Source organism: Diaporthe batatas (assembly GCF_019321695.1).
Source record: "Diaporthe batatas strain CRI 302-4 chromosome Unknown Contig00003, whole genome shotgun sequence".
NCBI lineage: Eukaryota > Fungi > Ascomycota > Sordariomycetes > Diaporthales > Diaporthaceae > Diaporthe > Diaporthe batatas.
In genome coordinates, this window is record NW_025408550.1 from 1,616,131 (window position 1) to 1,638,053 (window position 21,923).

General features: G+C 57.0%; 9 protein-coding genes across 9 annotated transcripts; 4 read left to right on the top strand and 5 right to left on the bottom strand.

The window, feature by feature from the left end:
* Nucleotides 1-10: 10 nt before the first annotated feature.
* KVR01_003030 (uncharacterized protein) lies at nt 11-3,901 on the top strand (the record flags this gene model as incomplete). The annotated part of the gene is made up of 6 exons (XM_044788998.1): nt 11-21; nt 1,092-1,186; nt 1,248-1,969; nt 2,028-2,132; nt 2,631-2,843; nt 3,314-3,901. 6 exons carry the CDS (start codon nt 11-13, stop codon nt 3,899-3,901), a joined length of 1,734 nt encoding a protein of 577 aa, XP_044648045.1.
* A 730-nt stretch (nt 3,902-4,631) lies between these two features.
* Nucleotides 4,632-6,474, bottom strand: KVR01_003331 (uncharacterized protein). Its single transcript, XM_044782967.1, has 2 exons — nt 5,608-6,474; nt 4,632-5,541 (listed from the first exon to the last, which is right to left on the bottom strand). Exons 1-2 carry the CDS (start codon nt 6,208-6,210, stop codon nt 4,762-4,764), a joined length of 1,383 nt encoding a protein of 460 aa, XP_044648346.1. The 5' UTR covers nt 6,211-6,474; the 3' UTR covers nt 4,632-4,761.
* A 78-nt stretch (nt 6,475-6,552) lies between these two features.
* Nucleotides 6,553-8,043, top strand: KVR01_002717 (uncharacterized protein; the record flags this gene model as incomplete). Its single annotated transcript, XM_044786072.1, has 3 exons — nt 6,553-6,977; nt 7,027-7,252; nt 7,348-8,043. Exons 1-3 carry the CDS (start codon nt 6,805-6,807, stop codon nt 8,041-8,043), a joined length of 1,095 nt encoding a protein of 364 aa, XP_044647732.1. The 5' UTR covers nt 6,553-6,804.
* On the bottom strand, nt 7,998-10,039 carry KVR01_003673 (uncharacterized protein). Its single transcript, XM_044783074.1, has 3 exons — nt 9,769-10,039; nt 9,386-9,634; nt 7,998-9,287 (listed from the first exon to the last, which is right to left on the bottom strand). The coding sequence occupies exons 1-3, from the start codon at nt 9,785-9,787 to the stop codon at nt 8,539-8,541; spliced, it is 1,017 nt and encodes a 338-aa protein (XP_044648688.1). The 5' UTR covers nt 9,788-10,039; the 3' UTR covers nt 7,998-8,538.
* Nucleotides 10,040-10,657: 618 nt separating this feature from the next.
* Nucleotides 10,658-12,975, bottom strand: KVR01_002664 (uncharacterized protein). The gene has a single exon (XM_044793504.1). The coding sequence runs from the start codon at nt 11,975-11,977 to the stop codon at nt 11,165-11,167; it is 813 nt and encodes a 270-aa protein (XP_044647679.1). The 5' UTR covers nt 11,978-12,975; the 3' UTR covers nt 10,658-11,164.
* Nucleotides 12,976-13,124: 149 nt separating this feature from the next.
* KVR01_002294 (uncharacterized protein) lies at nt 13,125-17,451 on the bottom strand. Its single transcript, XM_044781553.1, has 4 exons — nt 17,165-17,451; nt 16,181-16,709; nt 13,639-16,000; nt 13,125-13,566 (listed from the first exon to the last, which is right to left on the bottom strand). Exons 1-4 carry the CDS (start codon nt 17,173-17,175, stop codon nt 13,487-13,489), a joined length of 2,982 nt encoding a protein of 993 aa, XP_044647309.1. The 5' UTR covers nt 17,176-17,451; the 3' UTR covers nt 13,125-13,486.
* A 337-nt stretch (nt 17,452-17,788) lies between these two features.
* KVR01_003964 (uncharacterized protein) lies at nt 17,789-19,481 on the top strand. The gene is made up of 4 exons (XM_044784141.1): nt 17,789-18,311; nt 18,399-18,630; nt 18,705-18,974; nt 19,048-19,481. Exons 1-4 carry the CDS (start codon nt 18,173-18,175, stop codon nt 19,280-19,282), a joined length of 876 nt encoding a protein of 291 aa, XP_044648979.1. The 5' UTR covers nt 17,789-18,172; the 3' UTR covers nt 19,283-19,481.
* A 199-nt stretch (nt 19,482-19,680) lies between these two features.
* KVR01_002687 (mitochondrial 54S ribosomal protein YmL41) lies at nt 19,681-21,866 on the top strand. The gene is made up of 2 exons (XM_044786017.1): nt 19,681-19,834; nt 19,976-21,866. Exons 1-2 carry the CDS (start codon nt 19,752-19,754, stop codon nt 20,553-20,555), a joined length of 663 nt encoding a protein of 220 aa, XP_044647702.1. The 5' UTR covers nt 19,681-19,751; the 3' UTR covers nt 20,556-21,866.
* On the bottom strand, nt 20,673-21,707 carry KVR01_003358 (uncharacterized protein; the record flags this gene model as incomplete). The annotated part of the gene is made up of 1 exon (XM_044787249.1): nt 20,673-21,707. One exon carries the CDS (start codon nt 21,705-21,707, stop codon nt 20,673-20,675), a length of 1,035 nt encoding a protein of 344 aa, XP_044648373.1.
* Nucleotides 21,867-21,923: the final 57 nt, after the last annotated feature.

Genomic DNA, 21,923 nt, shown 5'->3' on the forward strand with positions numbered 1-21,923 from the left:
AAAGACGGAGATGCCAGACAGGCATGGGAATGAAGTTGGTCTCATCCTTCAGCTGTTTCGCTCTCCGCCGCAAGGTTGCATCGACCCAAGCGCCAAGCATCTCCACCACGGCGCTTGCACGCGCAGCGGGTCACTAAAATAGGTCGCGAACTCCACTCTTGCTAGAATACTTACTTGTAGTAGGTATCGTGGACAGGCAGGTAGGTGGAGATTATAAAAAACTTCCACTAAGTCTAAGTATCACTAACATTCTTTAGATTTATATAATATTATAATTATTCTATTATTCTATTATATATATATATATATATATATATAAAGAGAGTATATATATAATTAAAATTAATATAAAGTATTAATTAAAATTTAAAATAATTATTAAAAAAATAAAGAAATTTAAATAGTTTTAATTTTAATATTTAACTACTAGTAGTTTTTTACACTATTTACCTAGTGGAGTAAGCCTTTATAATCCAGTGAAATTATCTGGGGGAAAATCTCATAATAGTTGTAGGTGGGAATGCTATAGAAGAGCAAGATACCATAGAAGCGCAGGCTTGTAGGGTGATTTGTAGGAGGTCGACTCATGAGATCATTCCATAAGAAATTGACCAACATGTGATTGTTTTATAAGACGTTGTCCCGTAGGAGGTTGTTCTATAGGCAGTTATACCATAGGACGTTGTCCTTCAGGAGCCTGGAGGTTATTTGATAGCGAATTATTCTTGTTAGAGGAGGGAGTTCGTTGTCTAAGCCGCATTGTGTTGACTGGAAAGAGGCCACAGGCTGGTGGGGTTGGGGGGGGGGGTCAGACCACAGCTAACCCCGAATAACCCTACCAACAAAAACGACTTTGGTACATCTTACATAACCGCCTGACTGACGGCATACTGTACGGCCCATTCGTTTCAGCACACATCATATTCATGCTCAACATGATATGACATACGACCAAAATGGCGTCGCTGAAGATGGCAATGTTGCCGTCTTTACGACGGCAAAACCTCCTCTCAGAGTTGTGCGTGCACGCCCACATACCACCCCCAAGCACTTGGACATGTGATCGCTGACCTGGCCCTCTTTGCCTGCAGTGCTGGACTCAAGCAGTCCTGCCCTCAGGGCGTGTTCGTCAGTTTGACGCCAGGTGACCCTTCGCTCTGGTCGGGTGTCATGTTCGTGCGCAAAGGTATGCAGGCAGTATACGAAATGCCTGGATAAATCAAAAGCATATTGACAATCTCACCTAGGGCCCTATGCTACTGCGATCCTCCGATTCTACATCTCGTTCCCAGACACATACCCGGCACTGCCGCCGCTCGTGACCTTTTCGACCGACATGTTCCACCCCTTAATCACGCCACTCACTACCTACATGTACACGACCGACATCCAGGAGGGCGGCACTGTCAGTGCAACGGACGAGGAGCGCCTACCGCCCGGCGGCTTCAGCCTGCGACACGGGTTCCCGGACTGGTTCGGCCGGGGGAGCAGGGGCAGGCCCGCTCCTGGCCAGTACCCTCCGGAAACCCCCAGGTCCTCTAGGGTCCTTGCCACTGGCGGTGACAGCAACTCGAGCACGCCCAACTCAAAGATCGCCGCCACGCCGCCGAGCGCAGGCCGGGGTGCCGCTGGCAACAGCGGCACGGGTGGCAGCACTGGGAGCAAGCTGTCATTTGCAGACGTGCACAAGAGGGACATCTCGACCGGCGAGGTGCTGAGTTACATCCGCAGCACCTTTGACGACCAGGCAGTACTGGACTCGATCCCGCTCGAGGCGGCCGGGAACCCTGGTGCGTGGCATGCCTGGGCTGCGTACCGTGGCAACACCGCCATCCCCGAAGGCGAGCCTGCGGTCAGAAAGCCGGGCGAGTGGAACTGGGAGGGCGTGTGGGAGGAGAGGGTCCAGAGGAACATTCAGGCATCGCTGTCCGAGCCTGTGCTGTATGGCGATGCCAGCAGCGATGATACGGTGAGACACCATCAGCCCAAAGACGACAGGATTATGACTCTAACTGACATGTCAATAGATTCGATTTCTCAGCATGGAAGAGAGCGAAGTCGAGACAGTAAAGGACAATCTTTACAAGACACTAGGCGAATCAGCCAGGGCTGACCCCCTGGCTGTTCCTTCCGTCATTCCTTGAGCGTGTGATTTAGCAGTCATGAGGAAAGCGCGCATCACGGAGCATAGAGGAGTCAACACAGCACTCCGGGAGTTCCTAGTCCTTGGTAAAAAGATCAGCAATGCTTAGAATTGATACCCAATGATCCCTTTTACGACCCCATTGGATTATCTTGCCTGCTATCCAGACAGCTGCATCCCTTTCGACTATGCGTGAATTCAGAAGAAAAGTGCTTTTATATATGATTGTTCCAGGCGCACTCATGGTCCTTGTCGCTTACGTCTTCCTCAAGCTGTATACGCCGGTTCGAAAGCCAGCAGTCCGACCGCGAGCCTTACCACGTTTTCGCAGACCAGTACCTGTCCCCGCCCGCGCTGACTCCTTGCCAGATCTTGAATTGCAGGATCTGGGCGAAGCTCAGCCTTCAGGTGAAGCGCCACGCAGCGGAACCGAGGACGGATCGGGGATCCAAGCACCCGCACCAGCATGGAAACCCACGAGCCAGAGCCGGCTCAACTGAAGTTCCACGTTGCCGAAAAACCCGGCACGTCGCCAGAAATGAAGCATGTCCTGCCGCTCCGCATCGTCAAGCGGTCGGGCAGCACTTTCGGGGATGATGACGATGATCGTCCCTGCCGGAGATGCAGCCAGGCCACAACCGAGAGTCGCGGCAGCGTCCCTGGTTCCATCGAGGACGAGCGGCAGCTGACGCTGCCCAAGGTCCGGGGCAGCAGGAACAGCCACATATTTTCTGATCTAGGCGACGTCGACGAGAGCCCGGTGCCTCTTAGTCGCGAGGCATATCTGCGAAAAGGTTGGTCCCTTCAGTCCTGTCGTGAAACACACTTGTTGACAGAGTGGTAGAGCACGGGACGATTGACCACCAGCTCATCCGCAAAGGGCAGAGGCTGCCATCAAACCAATACTACAATGTCGACACAGAGGACATGCACTCGATTGGTTCCTGCTCTTCGCGCGGGCTACCAAAGCTCAGGGGGAAAGGCCTCGCAAGATCTGCCGTTAGGTTTCGCGATCAATTCAGCTTTCTCAGCCCTCGCCAAAATGTATCACCACCGTACCGTCCTTTTCCTGGTCTCATGGGCGATATCATGCAGAGACCAAGAACTTCGCAAACTCTACCTTCTGGCCACCAAGATGACCCGTTCTCTTCTCAACCATCGGTTGGCGAGCCAGCCGCTTATTCTCTTGTCATGCCTGATGTGAGGGTCACCCCTGATACTCGAGTTGTGGACCATGGGAATCACAACTTCTGGGCCGCCGTTGAGATTACGGCGACGAAAGGCTACGGTAGCCTTTGTGAGATCAAGGTCGACGTTGAGCCCACTGCCAACAGCGCCGTACTGGAGGTAATCGAGAACTTTTCCGCGCCAACTACTCTCGCTCCTGGGTCAACAATACTGGTCCTCGTGAACGTCGAGCTGAACCTGGCAAATTGCTCCCGAATCCGAGGCCACATCCGGTCCAACTCAGACGACCTAATCGAGGACCTAGAAGACCAGCTGGGCAGCGCGCAGTGCGAGTACCTGACGGTCAGCCTCATCTACCAGCACTCGGCCTTCACGCCCGGAATAAGCAAGATCAACGATGATGACGACGATGCAAACAGCACCGGGGTCACGAGGACACAGACCAGGATCCGCACCGCCTACACGGCAGCCGTGAACAGGCACAACGCCGCGTCGCCGTGGTCGCCCCCGCCGCCGGCGCCGGCGCCGCCCAGCAACCACCGCCTCCTGGGCATCGTCGCGGCCCACTAGGGCGTGGACGCCGCCGACGAGCTCCTGCACACGAAGCTCACCAGGAGGCCCACGCCGCGCAAGACGACGTACCTGGGCCCTCCGCCGGCGCAGCAGCACTACCCGAGCGTCCCGTCGAGGCGTGGCCGGCTGCCGATGCCGACGCGGCCTGCACCTTTGGTGCCAACCTCTGCTGCTGCTGACGAGAATTACCGGGGCGGTCGCCGAGGGAGTGGGCGGCGGCACCGTGAGGGCGGCGAGTACGACGACGCGGACCAGAGTGCCTCGAGGATCTGGGCCAAGATCCGGCGGTGCTCGGGGCTCAGCCTGGCGGACAGGACGAATATGAGCTTTGGTGGTGGTGGTGAGGAGCCGCAGAGCCTTGCTGCGAAGAGGGGGATACCGCCCAAGGCTGGTACGAAGGGGAGGAAGGGGTCTGGTCGGTGGGGGTTCGGGAATTGGTGGGCATGACTGGGCTTCTTGGGATGAGGAGGTAGGTAGGTGGTCTGTTGGGCTGGCTGCTGTTATTTGTTTTGGAGTTTTGGAGTATTGGGAAGTTTGTAAGCCTACCCTAGGGTATTGACACTTGCATAGTTGTTTATTGAATGATATGCTTGTTGGTGTCTCTTTAGCAGGCCACGGCACACCTTGTCGTTTCGTTGACTTGCATCTACAACACTTGGGCTTTGGTCCCTTGCCGTCATATATTCTAAACAGATAGATGGCATGCTTATAAAAGTTCGGCGCCAGACTCGTTTACTGATAAATGGATGAGACTTATATGGACGGTACGTCGACGGTAGCATCTCCGCACACTGGACACACTGAGAGTGAACGCAATTCATGAGCATCTGGAAACATCCGCAGCAGGGCTAAGAACTTTAGCTGGCCGCCTGCTCAGTCGGACCTCCAGGGCCAGCAGCCCCCCTACCGCGCCACACAGGATCCCCATCATCGTCAAACTCAGCCCACTGGAAGAACGTGCACCCGTCCTTGCCCGGCACGTTCCCGGCGTGGCACATCCAGAAGTACCTGCCCCAGTTCTCCCTCCTCTTCTGCACCACGCGCAACACGGTCGGCACCCCGCACCTGCACCTGGGCGTCAGGCTGGGGTGCAGGCTGGCCTTGTAGTCGCGGTACGTGACGTTGATGCGCCTGTTGCCCGCGACGGGGTGCGGGTCGATGGCCTGCGCCGGCGCGATGCTGTGCTTCCACTCCTCCTGCATCTCGGCGTGCATCACCAGCAGCGAGTTGTGCGGGAGGTGGATCGCGACCTGGCCCCCTGCGTCGCCTGCGTCGACTGCCTTGGCGCTGTTGCTCTTGTCGTCTCCTTCATCCCCTTGGGGGACGACCCGCCGCACGCGGAACTCCCGCGCCACCCCGAGCGAGAGCGACCCGATCACGGCGCGGGGCCCCAGGTAGGTCAGCTGGTCCGAGTGCCAGCCTACCGACTCGCCGGGGCCGTTGTAGCAGTTTACGAATGCTGCGTTTGGGGTCCAGGGGCGTGGGGACTGGTGCTTGAGCTTGACGGCCCCCGGGCAGCGGGTCGTGATCCTTTTCTGGATTTCCGAGTTGACGGCCTGCTGGACTAGGGGCTTGACTTTGTCTAGGTACGGCGTGATCTTGCGTACGTCGGTGAGACGCGCGCCGTTGTAGAGATACTAGGATGAGCTGGGGTCAGCGCATACCGTGGGATGGATGGATTGATGTATAGAGGACGAGCCTACCTCTATCTTTTGTTTGCGCATCTCGTCATGACTGTCAACATAGAACGAGGAAGTATGTGGGCTTGAGACGACATTGTCGAAAAGCTTGAATGTTATTTTCTCAAAGGTCTTGGACTCTTCAAGCATTTCTACCAGGAGACCATGGGCGAGGTCTGTAGGGAGAAAATTGTGGATTATAGAACAAGGCGTGTGCTCTGCTATATCATCAGGATCAAAGAGATGCAGTGTGGCGCCTTTCCGGGACAAGAGCCTCGTCTTCTTGGGCGCTGGGGCTCCATCTGAAGTGCGAGGCGCGGCGAAGTTCCTCAGAGATGTCTGTGATACTACTGAACTCGTAGCTCTATTCGATGCTGATGACGACGCGATGGAAGATGTGCTGTTGCCTGGCAGAGAGAGTGACTCAGAGGCTGCAGCGACAGAGCCATCATGCTCGAGCAGAATGTCGAGGAGAGCCTCCTGCGAGAAATTGTGGTGGAGAGATGAGAGAATAGCAAGCTTCACCTCTGTGGGCTCGTCGTCTGCTACTTCCGGTTGGCCAAGGGGGCTGTTCGTCTGGTCATCCGCAGGGGTAGCCTTCCGCTTTCTTTTGATGAACGACTCCATGGTTCATTGTGGAGCAGCGAGTTGGCGTAAGCCTGCAGCTGGATGGTGGTGTGATTGACCCGGGCTGGGGTTCTGGAGTGGCAGTTGCTTTGCCCTCAAGCATCAGAATATGCCGGCGGTTGCTGGGTTGTCGCACGAAGGGCGTGTGGACGTGGTGAGACGTGAACAGCCTGAGTTGATTGATTCGCGAAGTCACCACGACGGCACGTGCCGAACGCTGGGCGCTTTGCAGGGGTTCATGGTGTAAGTTAACCAAATAGGGTTGCTGGGCTAGACGCTGGTTAATCGCCATGTTTGTAATTTTGTAAGATTTAGTTACAACATAATAACCACAAAAATCTCATTATAAGTCTTTTTTCTATACAAGACTTCAATGACTTGAATATATTCAACGGTGTACTGCCTGTTGATAGATCTCCCTTTCCTACATGTGCCGGGCCGAGATCGGCAAAGTAGCGTGGGACAGCCGAGGCACGCAGCAATTGCTTGACATCACCCTGCTTCTCAGGTAGTTGGTCGCCCATGTGAGAACAAATTGTTCCTCCGCAAGCCACCAAGCCTGTCGCATGGCCGGCACGACACTTTTCACCCAACATGGCTGCTATGCTTGAGTTCCGTACAAGGGGCTTCAATCCATACGCCGTCAAATACTCTCCCTACTACGACAACCGAGTGGCCGTGGCCTCGGCTGCCAACTTTGGCATCGTGGGCAATGGACGGCTGTTTGCCCTCGGTCTGACGGCTGCTGGCATCCAGGTGGAGAAGACGTGCGTGCCTTTCACCATTTGGTATGGGCAAATACTGACGAGGCCTCAGCTTCGACACCAACGACGCACTCTACGACCTGGCATGGTCCGAAATCAACGAGAACCAGCTGCTCGCCGCCTGCGGTGATGGCTCCATCAAGCTGTTCGACCTCGGCGTCGACACGTACCCAGTAATGAACTACCATGAGCACAAGAGGGAGACATTCTCGGTGTTCTGGAACCAGACGACCAAAGACACCTTCGTCTCGAGCTCATGGGACGGGACCGTCAAGATCGTCAGTCCCCAGGCCCTTCTCCCAGCAGCCCCGTGCCATCTCTTTTTACCCCCCTCCTCACACGCAAGCCCAGCTGACACGCCATGCGCCGACAGTGGTCCCCAACCCGCCCACAGTCCCTCAAGACCCTCCCCATAGGCAGCTGCACCTACAGCGTCTCCTTCTCCCCGCACAACCCGGCCCTCATCTCCGCCGTGTCCTCGGACTCGCGCCTCCGCGTCTTCGACCTGCGCACCCCGCCCTCGGCAAAATACCACCTCGTCCACGACATCCCAGTGCACCAGACGCCCGCGGCACGGATCGCGGCTGCGCCCCCGGGGATGGCCCCGCCCGGGCCGGGCCAGCCCGCCGAGGTCCTCACGCACGACTGGAACAAGTACAGCCCGGCGGGGGTGATCGCGACGGCCGGGGTGGACCGCGCGATCCGCACCTTCGACCTGCGCGCCCCCTACGCGGGGCCCGTCGCCGTCCTCGAGGGCCACGGCTACGCGGTGCGGCGGCTCGCGTGGTCCCCGCACGCCAGCGACGTCCTCGTCAGCGCCAGCTACGACATGTCGGTGCGCCTGTGGACCGACGGGTCCACCATGGCGCCGCCCCCTGACCCGGGCCCGGCCGGGGACCTGGGCGGCGCGCCCGTGCGCCCCGGCGTGCAGCTCGGGCTGATGAACCGGCATACCGAGTTTGCGACGGGGGTCGACTGGTGCCTGTTTGGGGCGGGCGGGTGGGTTGCTTCTGCTGGGTGGGACGAGAGGGTTCTGCTGTGGGATGCGAACTCGCTTATAAGAAGATAAGAGGCAGGCAGGCATTTGGGGTTTCGTTTCTTGGTGGGATGTAGTATATATATCAACAAAGCCGATGGAAATGTCTTTTTTTTTTTCACGACGATTTTATATTGATACCCGGTAAGGAAGCTTAAGGCCCGCGGCATCCGCAGTACTGTTGGGAGGACGCACTGATTCTGGCTTAAATAGGTACAAGAAGTAAGGGCATAGACAGCAACGAGAAAGCATTGATCTCTCTTTTCAAGTCCCTCTTGTCTGTTCTCTTGTCGTGCTCGATAATGACCGGTGTTCCCCCTTCCATCCCGTCCATTCCGCAGGGGGCCTCACAAAGTTCTCAATTCCAGACCATCGAGTACAGCGGCAGCGGCAGCGGGCGAACTGTGACGAAACGGCGCACGGTCAGCCCTCGTCGTCGACAACGCAAGCCGCGCAGCGCAGAGGCGTGAGCGCCAGCTCAGACCGCGAGCCGCGCAGGTGGTGGGGGCCCGGGCTGGGCGCCGCCCTCTAACGGCCGTCCTTCTTGCCCCCCTTCCAGGACTTGCGCGGAGGGGTAGACTGTGTCTTACTGTTGCGCCCCTGTTGACCGTTCCCGTTGGTATTGTTGCCGCCGCCCTTGGCCCCGCCACCACCACCGCTGCTGTCCTCCCCGGACGCCGAGTGGTGCCCGCCATTATGCGACGACGAGGAGGTCGGGGAGGAGGCAGCAGCAGCATTCTTCCCCTCCGCCTTCGTATCCAGCTTCTTCACCCCGTCCCTGTCGTCTTCATCGTCGCGATACCGTTCCACCTGCTCGACCCTAGCCTCGACGCCGCCGGGCGCCGGGTCCTGCTGGAACGCCCAGGGCGACAGCGGGACAAACAGGCCCAGGAACACGCAGATGGCGGTGGCGAGCAGCTGGAAGACGAACCAGAGGGGCCTCCAGAAGCAGAACCAGTACGGGCCCGTGAACTTGAGGAACTCGTTGACCTGGTAGAGGTCCTCCTGGCGCGATATCCTCCAGACCTTCTGCCGCTGGCGGCCGCCGCCGCCGCCAGCCCTGACGACGGCGGTGGTAGGGGACCCCTTCTCGCCGCCGTCGGCCTTTTCCTTGTCCCCGATCACCTGCGGCTCGCCGTTGCGGTGCGCGCCGAGGTCGCAGGGGACCAGGTCGAGCACGGTGACCAGGCGCACGCGGGCGTGGTACCGCGGCGCGAACCAGATGGAGAAGACCTGGCGCATGTCGAGGTACATCTTGTCCCTGTCCTTGTCGTGTACTACATGCATGCTTATCAGAACCGCGGGCTGGACGTTCTGGAAATACAAAAGGGTTTTTTTCTCTTTTGGGTCTCATGAGGGATGGATGCCCACTTACATGCCGTGTCAATATCAATAACAATCTTGGGCGACAACATCCGGTACCACTGGAAGATGCCCCTGAGCGCGTCGCGGGAGCTGAGGCGGCGCAGCCCGGGCAGGCGCAGGTCGCCCTCGCTGAAGCGCGGCGCGATGCAGAACGGGTGGACAAACTCGGCGTCGGGGGTGAAGTAGCGGTCGATGGTCCGGCGCTGCTCGTCGGGCGTGCCCTGGCACAGGGAGCGCACCACTTGTCTTATCTCCTGTTCTGGTTGCCGACCCGGGCGCGGATATCGCCCTCGTGTTAGACAGATATAATCGGGACCATATATACGAGCACAATAGACTGGGTTTCGCTGCGCTGCGCAAGGGAATTGGGAAGGAAGGTGAGGTTTTCCTTACCGGGATTCTCCATTATCATTACACGCTTTTGCGATAATCCTCGAATACGGAGAGAGTGAATACTTAGGCAAGTCTTTGGAGGGTAAGGTAGGGAGGGCGTGTTTGTAGATAGATCGGTCCACGACTCGATGGCCAGTGTTCGAATTGGGTAGGAAAGGGGAAGCCAATTCCCAGCTCTGAGTTACAGAGGCCGATAGCCTAGATTACCTTTACGGCATCACATGGGAAAAGGCCTCAAAGCGCATCGCAGGCCGCAACGAGTGCGCCGGATGTGTGGTGGTGCTATGGCTATTATGCCCTGTGACACGCAGCGGCTGTTGCTCTGACTGGTGTGATGTCATGGCCCACTGACTGACACCGGGGGCCTCAGGCTCAGATCCCCCCAGGCATGTGAAAAGCGCAGGGCCTCTCTCTCTCGGGGCTTATCAACCGCCCAGCCCGCCGCCCCAGCAGGGGGATTTGGGATGATCTGCAGCAGCCCGAGAGAAAGCTCCCTGTGCCGTGTGGGTTTGGTTGGAGCTAGTCCCCGAGCCACATAAAATGTGCATCACACCGTAGTTCAAGGTGGGACATTCTTTGCGACCGTCGGCTCAACTGTTGACACTTTATTGCCCACATAGGTTACAGGTACTGAAGCACCTGTGAATTATTGTGAGTCGGCTACCTGGCATCTCGTCTCGTCTCCCATAACTAGAACCCCCCAAAGCACAACTTTTGTTCACCCGCTCCAAGCTGGTGACGAGTTGGTCCAACGTTGTTTGCGACTTCGCTGAATAATGTTGGACTACTCTCATGCTCAAGGTTTTGGGTCATCTGAGATCTCGCAGCATGAAATGTGACATGCCCGGACCGCTCCGCGGGCTAGTGCGTGTGATCTGAGACATCTCCATGCCAAAATGTGCAGTATATTTCTGTCTACCAGGAAAAAACAACATGAAGTGGTATTTCAAAGCGCAAAGAAAATCAAATCAAACAAAAGCGACGGTGATACTGCACCGCCAACGTCAAGCCTCAATCGCTCCATATGCAGACGGCAAGGGTCGTGGTCAGTGAGATGCCGCCCGGGGAAATGCCATCGTGAGCGTACCTCGTCACAAGCAACGCGATCCTCGCTTTAATGCTCCCAAGTCCTGTGATGAGCATCCTTGCCCTTGCCTCTCCATCTTGCTCGTGCTCGTACTCGTGCTCCTACAGGTTTCTTCCCGCGCCCACCGCAATTCCCGTTTGGTATCATCGGCCCTATCCTGTTGTTTCGTAAACCCGGTCCTAACCCATGATGTCGTAAACATTCAATAAGACCATTCCATATCTTCCCTAGCTATGCCTGTTCCCCCATTCCTAGATTATTATTACCCTGCCCTTTGTCATTCCAGTCACGCCAGCAGTCGGCATTTAACTACCTCCCGTGTCTGCTCGACCTCCTCACGTCCCTCAGAGGCGCGTCGCCCCCGCCGAACCGATCCGGGTCGACCTCGCGGAACCCACTCTCCCTCCTCGCGCTCGAGCTCCGCCTCCGGTGGCTCTTGGTCTTGTGCCTCCTCGGCGGCGGGCTGTGCTCCTCAATCACGACCACCTCGTCCTCGTCGTCATCATCGACCGGCACAAACCTCGGCGGTGGCGGCGCGGCCATGGGGGGTGGTGGGGGCCCGGGCGGCGGGCCGGTGGACCTGCGTATCGTCTCCTCCATCACGATCCTCTCGGGCGGCGGGTCGACAACCGAAGGGGCCGTGCGGCTAGTCCGGATCTCGACTGTCTCGCGGCGACGTGACGGCGACCGGTGGTGGTGTTTCGAGTGACGCCGGCGCGACTTACGCGTGACAACACTCGCGGTTCCGTAGGAACTTAACGTGTCTCGGCGGTTGCCAATGGACAGGCAGGTATATACAAGCCACAGGAGCAGCAGAAAGCCGCCCACGGAGCCAAGTGTGATGCCGACAACCTCGCCTGCGTCAGGGCCATCGTTTATGCCAGGGTACGCGCCGGGGATCGTGGATGTTGTGGTGTCTCGCTGGGCAAGAAGTACGCGACTCGGCGCATCTAATGCGGTCTTGACCGTTCGCGAGGCAAAGTGGGGCAGGGAGTGTAGGCGCCCTGAGATTTCGGGGGCTGTCCGGGGTTGTGTATTTTCCAGGTGAGGCTGTACTTGTCGCGGCGAGAGGTAGTCCACAAGCGTAGCCGGAAGGCGGGTGGATAACGACAAGGGAGCCATCGCAGGTGCGAGTTCAAACTCGACGGTGCCGAGTCGAGCTTATCCAGGACCGAGGGCTATATGCGCACGATGTTCGCAACGATCAATGTCGGACGGGGCTGGCTCGATCAAGGTAGGGTTTTCGCTTGGGTATTTCGCATTGCCTTGCAGTCTTGGGGCGGATCATAGGCAACGGTTCGCACTCGCTCGACGGTTCGCGCAGGGCGCCTCTGAGTTGCGGGCTTCAGGGTGACCGTCTGTGACACAACCCCTCTGAGGGTGGTGGGTAGCCTTGGTTGGACCCAAAGGCCCTCGCAATTCCAAGGTGCCGGCAGCTTGGACTGCCGTCGCTGGAACCGTCAGCACCAGCCAAGTTGCCCGGGTCGGTAGTCGCGATCAGGTCGTTATTAATGTTGTTCCGGCTTTGGAACCGGTCTATTCGTATGGCGCTTTGATCGCTGAGGCCGGAGATGAGGAGCACTGAAGGGATTTGTTCACGATCGACGTGACTTGAGCGAGGCGAGTTGGGGCGAATCGGGCTGTAAGTGCAAGGTGGACTGGAGAGGCTGAGTGAGACGGCGGACATAGGGTAGGTGGTGCGCAGTTTACGTAGGGTCAGATCGACGCAGCCGAGAATAGAAGGAGCGAGGCGTCTAGGACCAGAGTGCATTCGCTGCCCAGGTACCCGGCTCGAGTGTTGGCTGAGAAATGATATGCGGTGGTGGCAGGGGTGAGAGACGCAAGGAGGAGTGATCGCTTAATAGATCGGTCTACCTGGGGGGCGGCGGTAATGTACTCCCAAACAGGAGTACCTTTCCTTCCTTGCCTCTGGGATTGGGACCGAAGAGGGCGAGGTGGGAAGGCGGGAGAGGCAGGTAGGTGGTGGGGTTGGGGTTGTGCGGGATTGTGGTCGCGAACCACCTAGGCACCCTTGTACTTTGCACCTGGAACTACCAGGAGTTGCTCCTCCAACCGCTCCTTCCAAGGAATCAACATCCTTCACCAACCACCTCTTTTACTAATATTAAGCAGGACCATGTACTCCGTACTTTGTTAGCACGCGACGTGCACGCTTCAACACTCGGCGCCCTCGGGACAGTCAGAGTCGTCGTCGGCTGTGCCGGAGCGATTCTGGCAGCACCCTCTCAATTCGTTTTGTCTTTTTGAGTTCTAGGGCGCCGTCTCACGGCAGTTGATGAGTGGTATCTCTCTCGGGCCGCCAAGGCTCGACGCGCGGAAGTCCTGGTCCAGAAACTCCAAACACCGCTCAAGTGCATGTAGGTCTTCTTACTAGCGCCAGAAGTTGCGATTTACTTGACGAATCTCAGGGTAATATTCCTTGCTTTCGTCCCAACCCGTCAGCTCTGCTGCCAAGTGCAGTCAATTCTATCTCCTCAGTCAATGCCGAGCCAATCATCTTGCCTGACATCGATTGCCTCTAGCCAAGTGAAGAAAGTCCTCGTTGTTCGAAGAGGCGGCCACTGATTTCTGTCTAGATGAGGGGCAACAGCATTGATATGGCCCAGCGACTCAGACGAAACCTCGAATCCCTCTGATCCCGGATGATTTCTTGTCGCGCTTGTCCTTTCGACCCGCGTTTTGTACGCCACCTGTAGTAGAGCCAAGAGGTTAGCACTCTGGACTTGACCGGCTGTCATCCCCTTGAGATCAAAATAACTTGCCTCTCCCGTGAAACCTGTCCGTAGGGCTTCTGTCCCCTCCTTGGAGCGTATCCGTGCTTCCAGATGGTGTCGAAGGGCGTTGCAGTACTGTGCCAAACGACGAGCCCGTGATCGTCTCCAGGGGTGGCGTCACGTTGTACTTTGCCCCCTCGACAAAGAGTTCAGGGTCCGAGAAGCCTCGTCCGCGACGCGTTTTCCTTCTCACCGGGCTCGGTGGGTCTCCGCTTTGCACAATCGCCGAAAGCTCTGCGTCTGACGAGTCTGAAGGGATGCCCATCCTGGGCGTGCTGGAGAAGGCCGGCGACCTGGAGCTGCTGGATGCCTTGTCGAGTAACGAGGACTGCAGCTCGGTGCACTTGTTCACCAATATGTTATGTCTTCTCTGCAAGTCTGCCATTTTGGCTCGGCTTGCTGCCAGTGCACTCTCGATAGCCTTGTCATGGTCCTCTTCTCGCCTGGGTCGCCTGCCACCGTGCTTCAGAGCATCTTGAAGTTGTGTGTTGAGGTCGGAAATCTGTGTCTCGTACAATTTCCTCACCTCTACGACCTCAGCATCCCGCGCCTCCAGCTTCATGTTTAAAACCTCAGCTCGGCCGATCGAATTGGCGGCCTCTGCCAGGCGCTCTGATGCCTCTTTTTCCTTGGCCTGGTACGTCTGTTCCACCTCGATGAGTCGACTTACTTCTGCTTTGAGACGCGTAATCTCCTCGACGTGGTCATTGATCGCCTGTTGGTTTTGTTTGGAGTTGAGATCCGTCGTTTCGTACTCACAGACCATTCTCGTCAACTTCTCGCACTCCTCAGTCTTGGCTTCCAACTCTCGTTTGAGACCAGCCCCCTCGCTGATCCATTTCTTTTGTTCCTCTCTCAGAAGCTTCAGCTTCGCGGACAGGTCGGTCTCCCATTTCTTGGCTATGTTGCGCCGATTCTCAGACTCCTTCTTCGCCCGCAACTCCGACCGCTTTGCCTCTTCGATTCGGTTCCGCAGATTTCGATTGATCATGATGAGGTTCTGTGTTTCCGCCTCAGTCGCAGCTTCCTTGAGTTGTCGCCTCTTCAATTCTCCGATATGGATCATGTGCTGTTGTTTCATGTAACGTTCAAAGCTGAGGTCGTTGCTCAAGAGAAGCATCTGCTTGTGAAGCCGTTGGATCTCACTGTCACTGTCGGTTGATGGGGAAGCAGCGAGTGTGGCCGCCGGTGCAGACAGCTTGCTCGATGTTTTATCAAGCATCGACTCTTGGTGACTCAAGGCAAGTGACGGCACACTGTCATTAGCTAAGGATTGGTGCAAACCGGTCTTGATGGCTTTGTTCGAAGTGATCATGTCCTGCAGATTGGTATGTGATGCTGACAGGCCAAGCGATGGTGGTAATGTAGGGCTGTCGCCTGGCCCATCGCGGGCGCGAGTCTGAAATGACTCCCTGAGAGAAGGAGCGTGGCTGGAGTGGGATGCACGCCGTATCGTACCCGCGGCCGTTCGAGGGTCTTCTGAAACTGAACCTGCGCCTGAGTTCCTCCAGGCGCTCGCCAAATCCCGAGACGATGTCCTTGCCAAAATTGCCTGGCCGGTAAGGAAGGGCTGGTCGGTTCCACTTCTAGTGTTGTCGTCCATCTCGGACAGCCCTAGCTCTTGGGCAGGGCCCATTTCGGCACCAACCCCAAGCTCTGTTGCCAGGCACAGTGCAGTACATTCCGTAACCACTTCCGACGACTCACTCTTGATCCATCTGCTGAAGTCGGTCTTCTCGGTCTCCAGAGTCAAGTTATAGAAGTTCGGATGTAGTATGTGGTACTGTCTGAACCGTTCCGATTTCTGGCGGATTTCCGAAGGCTGAACCTCGATGTCGTCGGCATTGGGCATGTTCGCATGTCGCAAGTACCGTTGCGGCTTCCTGATGTAATCCACAAAATTGAGGGGGTACAGGCCATAAAGAATCGTGAAGTAGCTCAGAAGATTCGGAATTGACATGTTGTCGGCATCTGGCGCAAAGACGCAGACTTCCCAGTCAGTGGCCTGATTCTTCTCATCATCGCCATCTATATCTGTGTTGTCGGCTGCCAAAGACCTCTCTCTATCCCAGAACAACAGACGAGCGTATATGTTGAACAAATTTGGGAGGTAAGGCACCAGAGAACTGGGCACATTTGGTAGCAGCATCGTCAACGCAGTGATAGCCAGCGTGACAACGGTGGTCGAAGTATCACTCTGCAGGCACTTGAGGATGTTGTCGAAGAGCGGCGTCTCCTGGACGACGTGGAGATGAGGCGGCTCGCTCTGGACGAACTCACAGAGAAGAGTCAAAGCCCGGGCACGGTACTCTTTCTGGACAACGAAGGAATTCAACGCAGTCAGTATGCCCTACACTGTATCAGCCAATGATTCTAGACGTTCTCATTCCCAAAATTCCAGCGGAACCATGGGTGTCCGACGTGTGCGACCACTAGATGTGGATGGCGTCACAAGAACGAGACTCGTATCGCAGCGTCACGCTAATAGAACACAGCATTCTGGGGGTGATTGACGTTGATGAACACGAACCTTGGGCCGCTTCTTGCCATAGCTGAGCAAGCCATTGCGTATCAGAGTCGCCTTGAGACTACCCGAAGAGTTGCTATCGCTGGTAGAGAACTGGAAGCTTTCCATCCAGGTCTTCAGCAGCTTGATGGCAATTTGATTTGCCCCATGCCCTTCTGCAGCGTCGGACCCGTCATCGTGGGTCAGCACTGCCAAAGTGTTTGCCCAGGCTTCTTTTGCTAGATTTTTGTCTTGCGCCATGTGGTCGAGGATCGGCTCTGTCATTTGATCCCACCACTGAACAAGATAGGTGGGATTTCTCAGCACGGGCAAGAGCCTGCGCAGAATGGCAAGCCAAGGGGCGTAACAGCCCACGTTCTCCTTGACCGTCTTCTCCCATATTGACAGGAGGTCCTCTTGAAGGCGCTCTGAGGCCCCTTCCTCATCGTGCTTCTCGAGGTAGGCGTCAATTACCTGGGTCAGCTCGTCCGGAAGAGGTAGTCCAGAGTTAGGCAGGAATGCATTGATGGCCTTGGTGACGTCTTTGGTTGACCTGCGTTGAAGTCAGACGGAGCCTCATGATAGCGAGAGTGAAAATCAAAAGTGCACTCCTCTCGCTGCTGCAGGTCCGTGAATCGTCGAGTCAACGGGCCGGCGCGGCCGGCTCAAACACACGTCATAAGCGAGGCAATCCTAGATTTCAGATGCTTTGCCTGTGTTGCAAACAAGGAAGCCTCCGTAGATTGTGATTGCAAAGGCCTGCGCAGCTGCAGAATTGTTCCTGGGAGCTGTGCTGTCTTTGTGACGCCTCCTGGGCTGTCATGGGAGGATGATGTCCGCGGGCATGGCATGGCACTGTTGAAGGAAAGTCCCTGCAGAGTCCACTTGGCAAAGTGCGATGCAACGAGAGACTGGGCGTGTCGTGAGGATCAAGACACACACAAATGGGGGACACAAAGCGGCGACATGAAATGAAAAGGACAAAAATATGAAGCAGGGGTTGCCTACGCGGAAGACATGTTTGCAGTGCCGTCACGGTGACACGATCATGCTCGCACAAGTCGTCGACAGCGAGGCAGGCCGAGCCTCGTCAAGTGACCTCGTGTCGGGTGTTCTGACGGGTGAGTGAGTTGACGAGTGGATCTAAGCGCGAGGCTCCCCACGACACCTTGCTCATCAAGGACGTGTCGAGCTCCGAGGATATCCACCCGCGACTATATGCCGGCGAAAGGAGTGCTTAAGCGCGGTATGACTGCGCAGTGGGCTGCCCTCTGACGGCGGCCGATGGGTGGTGCGATAGTCTCGAACTGAGAAGTCAGACGACGTCGGGAGCAGCAGGCCAGGGAATGGCCGTCAGACCCACCCTAGCCCACCAGGCAGGCCACTGGCTGGCTGGCTGGCTGGCTGACTTGACAGACGAGCAACTGGGCAGGCCTCACAAGCACTAACCGGTGATCCTTGCTAGGCCCAACTTACCCCACACTCTACAGGTCCCACTCCCGCATTTGCAGCTTGAGGCAGCCCCACGGGAGGCACGTCGGCGCACGGGTGCTAGGTAGGGGTCCCAGGAGATCGTACCACTAAGATGGCCTGCTACGTGCCCCTCCACTGGTCAGGCCATGCCCTCATTGCCTGGTATGCCCAGCATTGCTTGGTCCAGCTGCAGGTTTGGCCTGGAGGCGCACTCCTTTAAGAGGGAGAGCTGGTCACGTTCAAGAAGGAGGGGTCGGGACGCAAAACGGACACTTCATCCAGCTCACGCACGAATTAAACCATCTTCCTCTGTTCAGATCTCTGATCTTCATCACCATTGAATCGTCTTTCTTGTCGCCAGGACAACCACCATCATCACCTACGTTGCTCTGCATCACCGTCAACATCCCAATTGACCACATCGAGACCATCCTTGGATTGTCTCTTGCTGCCCCATCGACTCGCCTGCTCCTGACACAGGAAACGTGACCAGCCCTCTTCCATTCCATTCCATTCCACTCCTCATCACCTAAGTTGCCCAAGATGGCCTCCAAGACGAGTGCAGTGGCCGACAACGAGCCAGTTGATGTGCTCTTCGCCCTGCACGACAAGTTCGACTTCCTGGACTTTGCTGGCCCCCTTGAGGTCCTGACCACTGCCCTCCACGATATTAACGACCCTTGTAAGCACTCAGCCCCGCCCCTTCATCTCCCTCCGTCCTCATGTTCTGCCCTCCGGACCGTCCGCTGAACCGTGATTCTTTCTCCAGCCACCAGAGCCTTCGAGATCACCGTCGCTTCAGATGAGCCTAAGGCTCTCTCTGCTGCCGGTGTCATTGTCGGCTCCCAGATCTCGTTCAAGGAGGCCCATGAGCGCATTGAGGACTTCGACATCGTCGTCATCCTGGGCGGAAATGCAGAGCCCATCATCAAGGCCAAGGCCGAGCCCCTCGGCCTCATCTCCGCCTACAGCGAGATCCAGAAGCAGAGCCCCGAGCGAGAGTAAGCATATTTTCTAGTACAATGCCATTTGAACCCGGGGAACAAGTTTGGCTGACAATGGGTTCACTCCACAGGCGCACTCTCTTCTCTGTCTGCACCGGATCTCTTATGCTCGCCCAGCAGGGTATCCTAGCCGGTCTTTCCGCCACTACCCACCCCGACTACATCGTCACCTTCGAGAACATCTGCAGTATTGCCGTCCAGAGAGACCTTGGTGAGCGCACCGATGTTGTGGAGGACGCACGCTACGTCGTCAACAATCTGCGCTTCGAGCTTGGCGACGAGGACGAGAACCCCTACGTCCGCAGCACCAGGCCTGACGGCCGACGACCCTCCAATGCTCGGTGAGTAGTTTTTTCTCCTATGGTTACATTGCATCGCACACCCAGGACTCGAGAGCTGACTCAGCCCATGCAGAAAGGGAAGCATGTCCCTCAAGAGCTCCAACTCGCGTCGCGAGTCGATCACCCGCCGTGCTGCCATGCGCCTCGGCGGTCTCCGTGTGATCACGTCTGGGGGAGTCAGCGCTGGCATAGATGCAGCTCTGTATCTTGTCAGCGTGATGGTCTCCGAGGAGTCCGCGAACGAGGTTGCTCGTAAGATGTGCTGGACCTGGACCAAGGGCACCGTGGTTGATGGACTTGATGTCTAAATACAACCCCGAGTGGCTTGTCACCATTTTTGTAATGGCGACAATTGAGGCAACAGTCGCACTGGACCCAATTTGTGTGGGTTTTACTGTATGGGATAGGGCCTTTGCCGTACCTGTTGCCCTGTAGCTAGGATAGGATCAGCTGTGGTGTCTTCTTCGGGCAACCTTCTAAAAACCAAAAAAGTAAAATGTTCATGACAAAAGAGCGCCTCCATATGATTCCAGACTCGAAGTTGATTGTGGATTGATCCTGTACTCCGTATAAGTGGCCGGCTGCAGCCGCGAGTCCCACTTCTTCCCACCTCGGAGCCGACAGCGGCTCCATCGGGAGAGAGCTCGGGAGGTCCGTGCGCCGGGCCAAAAAGTCTGGAGAGTTGACCTGGTTCGACAATGCGCGTGAGCGATCCGGCCGTCGCGAACTGCGGTTGACCAGCCAGACCTGCCACCGTCAACTCGATCACTGCCCAAAATGAGTACAACAGCAGCTGTAGGGGCTGTGGAGACCCTCGCCCGGCAGGCGCCCTTCCGCCTCGGTGAGAAGGCAGTCTTCCTGTGAGTTGAATCCAAGCTGCAATACTCGCATCATGTCTGCGACACCCACATGGCCACATCGCTCGACGCAACACTTCCAGGCCCCAATTGGCCCAGACTCAGCTGACCTCATGGGGGGCCCTGGACCCCCTCGCCCAACAGACCGAACCATGTCGTGGCCTTTATCCGCCCCAAGGAAGGCCAGCCGCCGACGATGGCGACCTTCAACGTGCCGCTGTCCTTCAACAAGCTCGACTTCCGGGACTACCTGTGGAACGTGTACAAGGTGGAGGTGCGGTCGGTGCGGTCCTTTGTGAACCAGATGCGGCCGCGGCAGAAGCGGTACAGCAACAGCCCGGGCGGCAAGTGGTACCGCCCCCGCTCGCAGAAGATGATGATCGCGGAGCTGGCGCGGCCGTTCGTGTGGCCCGAGGCGCCCGAGGACCTGTCGCCCTGGGACAAGCTCATGTTCGACGCCGTCGAGGACCAGCACCAGAAGGGCATGGACGAGCAGTTCCGCAGCGCGAGGGGCACGCCGCTCCTCCGGGACCAGCTGGAGCAGAGCTCCGAGAGGGACAGGCTGAGGACGGCGGCCGAGAGGCTGCTTGCCGGGAGGAGGAAGTGGAAGCCCGGCCAGCCGCTGGGGGCGTCGTGGGTCGAGATCGAGGATGCCGATGAGGCTGGGGAGGTTGAGACGGCGGTGTCTGCTGCGGGAGAGGACGTGCGACGCCCATCGTCATGATTACACGAGGAAAAGCTGGGTGGGAGGCGTGTATAAAGTTGTACGATACGGGCGTCACGATCTAAAAAATACGGCATCATGTGGTCGAGCAGACGGTTCAAGGCAATGTCGGAAAGGCTACGGCTCTACCCAGTGTTCTGGCTGCTGGAACTTGAGGACCTCGTCTCCCCAGCTCCACCAACCCGCCGTGAGGTTCCTGGCGAAGACCTCGAGGGCTTTGTACCCAGGGGGCATAGCATCCTCGAACAAGGGGCGCAAATTAGGTTTGCGAGAATGAAGGTCAGGTACAGAGACAATTACTTTGCCCTGGCTAGGCAGTTTTGCCAACTCAACCCCTCGCCTCTTCGCAATCAGAAGCCTCTCCCATGGCTTCCGCCACGCAGAGTCCACACTCAGAATGGGCTCGCCGCTTGTGGTGACCTTGAGCCACGTCCATTCGGCCACGAGTTCCAGCCCCCACTCGGCGAACAGGCCTCTAGGCGATGTCAGTAGCTCTAGTACGCGTGCTTTGTTGGTAATCCAGACGGCGAGGAGACCTCCAGTCGCCAGATGAGACGCAATGGGTATCAGGGATAGAGTCTCGCGCATATCGTCGAGATCATTGGCCGTATGGTAGCTGCCTCTCTTGCGCCGCACTGAGCGGCTCGGCCATGGAGGGTCCATGACTATGAGGTCGAACTTGGGGGCTTCCTCCAGGAAGCGAGACCTTTCCGAGGAGATTGTACCACGGAGATAGACTGCCTCTTCGGGGATCACTGGTTCACTGGGGATATTCTCTGGGAGATCGACCTCGTCTGCCTTCCTCTTGTTGCCCCGCCCATGTCCCTTCGCGTCCTCCCCCTGCGCAACGTGAATCCGAGGCAAGCACCAAGGCCCAGAATGCAAGTCGTGCAGCGCCTTCAGAGCATCCTCAATGGCTGCAGCAGCTGTCAACTCTGCCAAAGCAGCTCCCATACTCGGGTTGAGTGCGGGCTGCTTGGGTTCTGGAGTTTCGAAGGGCTCATCGGGCGGTCTAGAGGATATGAGCCTCCGTGCCTTGCCGGTCTGAGGTTCTCCCACAGGATTTAAGTATTGAGCATCCTCGATAGACTTAGGCCCATCGATGAGAACGACGCTGGGTTGCTCATTGCGGAACAGGATGGACTGCGACATTGCCCCTGTTTTCTCCTAATTGACGATCCCTTTTGTGATTCAACCTAATTCAAGTCGCTTTAAGTATTTTGTGGCCGGGCTGTTGTAGTGTGACTGGTTTAGTTGATCAGTACTTAAGTATGCCGAGGTCTGGAAGCCCGAGGTAAACCTAAATTTCTCATGGTGAGTACGCGCAGTAGACGAGACAGGGTGGTTATCAGTGAGTGCAGGCTTAGC